The sequence below is a fragment of the Salmo salar genome, chromosome ssa05 (genome assembly GCF_905237065.1).
Source record: "Salmo salar chromosome ssa05, Ssal_v3.1, whole genome shotgun sequence".
Taxonomy (NCBI): domain Eukaryota; kingdom Metazoa; phylum Chordata; class Actinopteri; order Salmoniformes; family Salmonidae; genus Salmo; species Salmo salar.
The window spans coordinates 57,005,606-57,011,605 of NC_059446.1; the positions used below are offsets into that span (position 1 = coordinate 57,005,606).

Consider the following 6,000-nt stretch of genomic DNA (forward strand, 5'->3'; position numbering starts at 1 on the left):
GTATGTTATGTTTTGTATGTATTAATTGGTGGATGTCCATCATCCATTTCGTATGGTATGTTACGAATTACAATTCGTATTATATATTACGAGTTTGCTAAACATACAATAGGTTACGAATTTGTAAAATGTATGATATGTTACGAATTCTAACTAGGTGGCTACTGTAGCTAGCTGGCTAACTTTAGATAGGTTAGGGTAAAGGGTTAAGTTTAGGAGTTAGGTTAAACGGTTAGGGGAAGGGTTAAAAGGGTTAAGGTTAGGGGAAGAATTTGCTAAAATGATTAGGGGAAGGGTTAGCTAACATGCTAATTAGTTGCTAAGTAGCTAAAATTTTCCGTGATGAGATTCGAACTCGCGACCTTTGGGTTGCTAGACGTTCGTGTTATATCACCCCCATTCTTCCAGACCAACCACCCTACTTTAGTTTTTACCTTAAGTAACCATCTGTCTTGTGTAGCCATACCAAACCAAACATATCTTACTAATTTGAGTCCAACGAATTTACGTTTACTATGTTACGTCTACTCTGAGACCAGGCTGCATTGCCAAGTACTAGTAATTAAAGGGATACTTCAGGATTTTGGCAATGAAGCCCCTTATCTACTTCCCCAGAATCAGATGAAATCATGGATACCATTTTTATATCTGCATGCAGTTTGATGCAAACTGCTAGCATGCTAGTAGATACCATAGACCTCCAGTCATTGCGCTAACGCTAGTTAGCATTTGCTCGCGAAATTGTCTCCAACTTCCTTCATACTGAATGCAGAGAAATAAAAATGGTGTCCATGAGTACATCCACCAAAAATCTGTCGTTCTTCCCCTGAACAAGGCAGTTAACTCACTGTTCCTAGGCCGTCATTGTAAATAAGAATTTGTTCTTAACTGACTTGCCTAGTTAAATAAAGGTAAAAATAAACATCTGACTCTGGGGAAGTAGATAAAGTGCTTAATTGCCAAAATCCCAAAGTATCCCTTTAAATAAAATAACAATGACTTTGGTACATCTTAAAGAAAAACAGGAGAAGCCTAATTTTTTTTCATTCCCTGCGCTTTTCTGATTTCTTAAAACCAGGGCCAAATGTAAATAGAAAAACATAATAGGCGAACACAGGAAAAGCTGAAATGAAATACTCCTGGAACCTGCTCAAAGCTACCATATTTTGACTCCATTATGATTTTGTGTTGCTTTAATCAATAGATGATTGCTGATCCATCTAGCAGCAGTTGTAGCCTCTGATCCCCTTTTGGTGTGGAAAATTCTGGTCATCTGACTCTCCAACACTGGTTCTGATTAGGGAGTTGCTCCAGGAGTTCTGGATCCCAGTGCTCAGTCACATTAACCACGGTCAGGCCTGATTCTACGCTCACCGCTCTGAGCGCTCTCATACCTCACCACGTACATTCCCCTGCGCCCCTACACGTCTTTTAGGTCTGGTCACTGATAACGTTTCATCTGAATAATACCCAGGAGGGGCTGAATTAGAAATGTTTCTTTTACAATTTTACACAATCAAACAACAATCCAATTACACAAGTCATTCCACTGGGAGATGAGAGCAGAACTCCTTGTGACTCTGAGTCTGTCCTAATATGGACACCGTAGCAATAGATTAAGCGCTATAGGTTCACAAACGAGTAGTCGCGCTAGCAATCATCATTCAAATAAATTCAAACGTGGAGAACGTAAGACTTTAATGAAATCTCATTCCACCACAGTTTCCAATGCTTCGTGACTAGGATGATATTCAAACTCGTGAGGTCCAATGTGAAATTGACCAGGCTGAATAGAGTAGAGTACATGTTGAGAGATCCCCTTCAGATCAGTGGTGGAACAGAACGGCAGCACCATAGTTCTCTAAAACACTGAAAGACAGAAACCAGACTTATCCCAACGAGGGGGCCTCATCAAGCAACTACTAACCCAAACCGGGAGTCACTCACTGATGTCAGGAATGGAGAAGGGAGTGAAAGACGATTACGAAAGGCATTCGCAGGCAGCCTGAAAAAAAAAAACACACAAGGCACAGAGGAATCACGAAAGCAAACGACCACAACAGTAGAGAGTCTCCCTTTTTAAAAGCAGTGGGACCCTAGCCTGTTAGATCAGACACACACATTCTGTCTGTAGTTGAACGTGTGGTTTTCTGCAGATCTGTCCAATATCATGCACTGTAAACTGTAAAGAATGCCCTCGCCTGGGCTTACGACTGCAGCGGGACCTGTAATTCTGAAACGCACTTTCGAAAAAATCATAGAGGTTTAATTTTGAAGTTCTGCCTTTTTCAAATTGCTTCCGTCTGTTGATTGAACTCTCTATCGAATCACATGTGGGCAACGATCATTTCCCCACCCACCCTGCAAATGGGAATTCTTAACAAAATTTGATTTAGGAGAATTCAGATGTTTGTTTGGCCGATTTTATGGACATGCGGTAGGCATTACAACACCGGAGAATGTGAGAAGGGCTGCTTTTCTAGGGAGGAATCCTCCTAAGAGACAATGGACTCGACATGGGACGTTCTGTGTAAGTCACGGTATCTGTCAATCACAAGGCTTTTGGTGTGATCCCAGCAGGTTGTGTGTGTGTGTGTGTGTGTGTGTGTGTGTGTGTGTGTGTGTGTGTGAATATCGATGGGTATACTTGGTGGATTGTACTGTTTTTGTCTGTTCTAAATAAGCTCAAAGGGCTGTGCATTGTATTTGAACAGTCAAACTTGTGTGAAGGAGATCCTCCCCACTGTGATTGGTTTGATAAATCAGGATATGCAGCAGCACAGTATGTCTGTCTGTGGATCAGATTATGTGTCTTTGCACTGAGGATCCTCACAGTGTCTCTCTGTATGTATGTGGATGCTGCAGGAAGCTACACTTTGGGGGCGGTCAGTGGAGAAGGTGGCCCAGATGTCATGTGCTCTGATCCGGGACAGAAGCCCCGCCCTTACAGGACAGCTGCTCCAGGCGTGAGCCAACCCGGAAGAGCAGATCACTTCGTCCAGCCTCGCCTCGGACCACCTTCATCACTACCCACCTACGGCTTGGCCACAAGGTGTGTGTTTGAGAAACACTCCAAGCCTTCAAACTCTGTATGTCATGAACTGCACTAGAAAAAGGAACAGTGTGATGGATTGGGAAGAGTTTAACGTGAGACGGGTGTATATGAAGAAAGATCGCTTTGCAAGTGTGTGAGACTGTCTATAGTCCTATGGTCTGAGACTTCAAACAGTACTGCGTTTCATTCACATGAAGAAATACTACAGTTTACTATAGCATACTACAGTACTTAGTATCCCTCAATCATGTGTAGTCCTACAGTAGAATACTATAGTAAATACTACAGTAATGTCAGCAAAAACACAACACTTTTTTTTAAACTATAGTAAATACTGCAGGATTTAATTGGCATATACCGTGCCCATTACCCTCCCCCATATCCCAATTTGTGCCACCCATAATTGTGTTCCCTACAGGTTATAGAAAAGACCAGAAGCTCTGAACTATCCGTTCAGACCCCAGTCCTACCTACCTACAGGTTATGGCAAATTTGCTCTTTTAGTATTTCCCCAAAAGGTTTCCTGAAGGAAAAAAGCCTCCACTTCTGTGTAAAAGATAATAAAACAAGAACACTATAGTAAATACTACAGTAATGTCTGCAAAAACACTACAGTAAATACTGTAGTATACTACAGTCTTCAAAAACACTTGCACTAATTACTATAGTATATACTACACTTTTCTTTTACGACGGTATTTATACCATAGTTAACTGTAAATGCTACAGATTACTATAGTAAACACAGTCTGCAAAAACACTATACTTAATACTATAGTGTATATATACCATAGCATACTATAGTTTTTTAATGTGGGATGGTCTCTAGATCACAAGATAAAGGTGCTGCTGAATGGAGGAGAGGAGTTGACATTACTGTATACATGTGTGATTTTGTACTGCCATGTTTGAGTGGAGGCATAAAATTATTAAATGTTATTGAAAGAATGCTTTCATTAAAACGACTTTTCTTTTCATTTTAGCCATCACATAAATTGTCTTTGTTTTGATTATACTATGACCACAACATTGAGGGTTCGCAGACCACCTCGGACATCTCACTCTCCCTTTGGTTTCATTACCGTATCGACCATTTTGTAGAGAATCTCCCTATGGCGTTATAATGGCACAATCCCTACTGTTACATATTCCATTCAAATGGATACAGTAGCACAGACCTTACATCAGTGTTTCTGGTAAATATACAGAACATGAAAGGGACGAGTGTAATTGCTTTGTCTGAGACCCCACACATCAGTTGAGCCCATAATGAAGCAGCTTAGTCCTATTGAAGCTCCAGCTTCCTCACAGTAATTCCCTGTAGCTGTATGGACTAATCATACACAGTAAGAGGGAGCCCAAGGCAATAGTCTATCATCCTACTGTAAGTCTTTAAGTGAGGCATAGTACAAAGGTATACAGAACCCAGGTTAGTAGTGTAACCTTGTTTATCCCTCCTCTCAGTCAGCCATCACTCACACGTGTGTGTGTGTGTGTGTGTGTGTGTGTGTGTGTGTGTGTGTGTGTGTGTGTGTGTGTGTGTGTGTGTGTGTGAGTGCGCAAACATGTTGGCTACAGTAGGTGTGTGTGTGTGTGTAGTGAGCTTGTGATAACGTGTGTTTGTGAAAGAGAGAATACCAGAGAAAGAACAAGGATTCCCTCAGGTTAATGTTTTTCTCACAGGAGTGGAAGAAAGTCTCAACATCAAAGGACTTTTTACTCTTGATCCCAGCACATTCCACAGCAGACCGTACCGAGGTGGAGAGCGATTGGTTTTGTTGTTGCTTTGTATATGCCGTTTACACTTCCAGGGCGGATCCGATTTCCAACGTTTTACATCCTCCAAAATGTAGTGGAATACCGACTGTTGAAGGAAGCTGCCTGGGGGGTGGGTCAGGATCACTCCACTCTGCATGCTTCTAGACATGAGAGAGAACGTCTTTTAAAAATTGGTTTACCTTGTTTCAGATTTCAGAGGGAAGGTTTTATCATAATATGATGACATGTCTTTGTGTTCAAACATTTTCTGCATGTGATTTGCACGTCTTTCAGTTGTCAGTTGATTGTCTGAGGACTAGCCACTGATCAGAAAAGTTAGTGTACTACGTTCATCTCTGACAATATAGGGACACCTGGTGGATAATCATGGTACAGCATGAGCTCTTTAGAGTTATAGTTTGTTCATTCTCCACAAGGGACTCTCATTGAGCTCACTTCCATGGTCTTATTTGCTGTAGCACAGCGTTTCCCAACCCTGGTCCTGGATATCCCCAACAGTACACATTTTCGTTGTAGCCCTGGACAAACGCACCTCATTCAGCTAGCTCATTGAGGCTTGATGATTAGTTGACAAGTTGAATCAGGTGTGCTGGTCCGGGGTTACAATAAACATGTGTACTGTTCTCATCGCGCTCTAGTGCCTCGGGCGCCTGCAGCCTGACTAAGGTCGTCAGTTGAACGGCGTTTCATCCGACACATTGGTGCAGCTGGCTTCCGGGTTAAGCGAGCGGGTGTTAAGATACGCGTCTTGGCGGGTCATGTTTTGGAGGACGCATGACTCGACATTCGCCTCTTCCGAGCCCATTGGGGAGTTGCAGCGATGAGACAAGCTCATAATCACAAAAGTGGGGAGAAAAAGTGGGTTAAAAATAAAATGATGATAAGTGTACTGTTGGGTGTACTGGAGGACCAGGGTTGGAAAACACTGCTGTAGCACACCATGATATGAAGAGTCACAATACATTAAAACAGTTGTACAGGCAATAAACATATTTTTATTATGTAAAAGAAGTGTGATCACTGATCTTTATCTCTTTTGTTTGTTAAAAAAAGAAGGTTATTTGGTAACCAGTGTTTCTGATCTAGACACCTTGGCTTACCCTCTCCCTCCTTTAGCCTCATGGCTCCAGTCTCATGGCCAGGGGTTAGGGAGTACCGGATTAGGC

The 6,000-nt window shown here is 42.0% G+C and overlaps 1 protein-coding gene across 1 annotated transcript in view; it reads left to right on the forward strand.

The window, feature by feature from the left end:
* crppa (CDP-L-ribitol pyrophosphorylase A) overlaps window positions 1–4,003 on the forward strand; it is a 36,488-nt gene extending 32,485 nt beyond the window's left edge. The window contains exon 10 of the mRNA XM_014200612.2: window positions 2,866–4,003. Coding sequence (XP_014056087.1) covers window positions 2,866–2,970 — 105 coding nt within the window. The 3' untranslated portion in view covers window positions 2,971–4,003. The remainder of the gene's footprint in view (window positions 1–2,865) is intronic.
* Window positions 4,004–6,000: the final 1,997 nt, after the last annotated feature.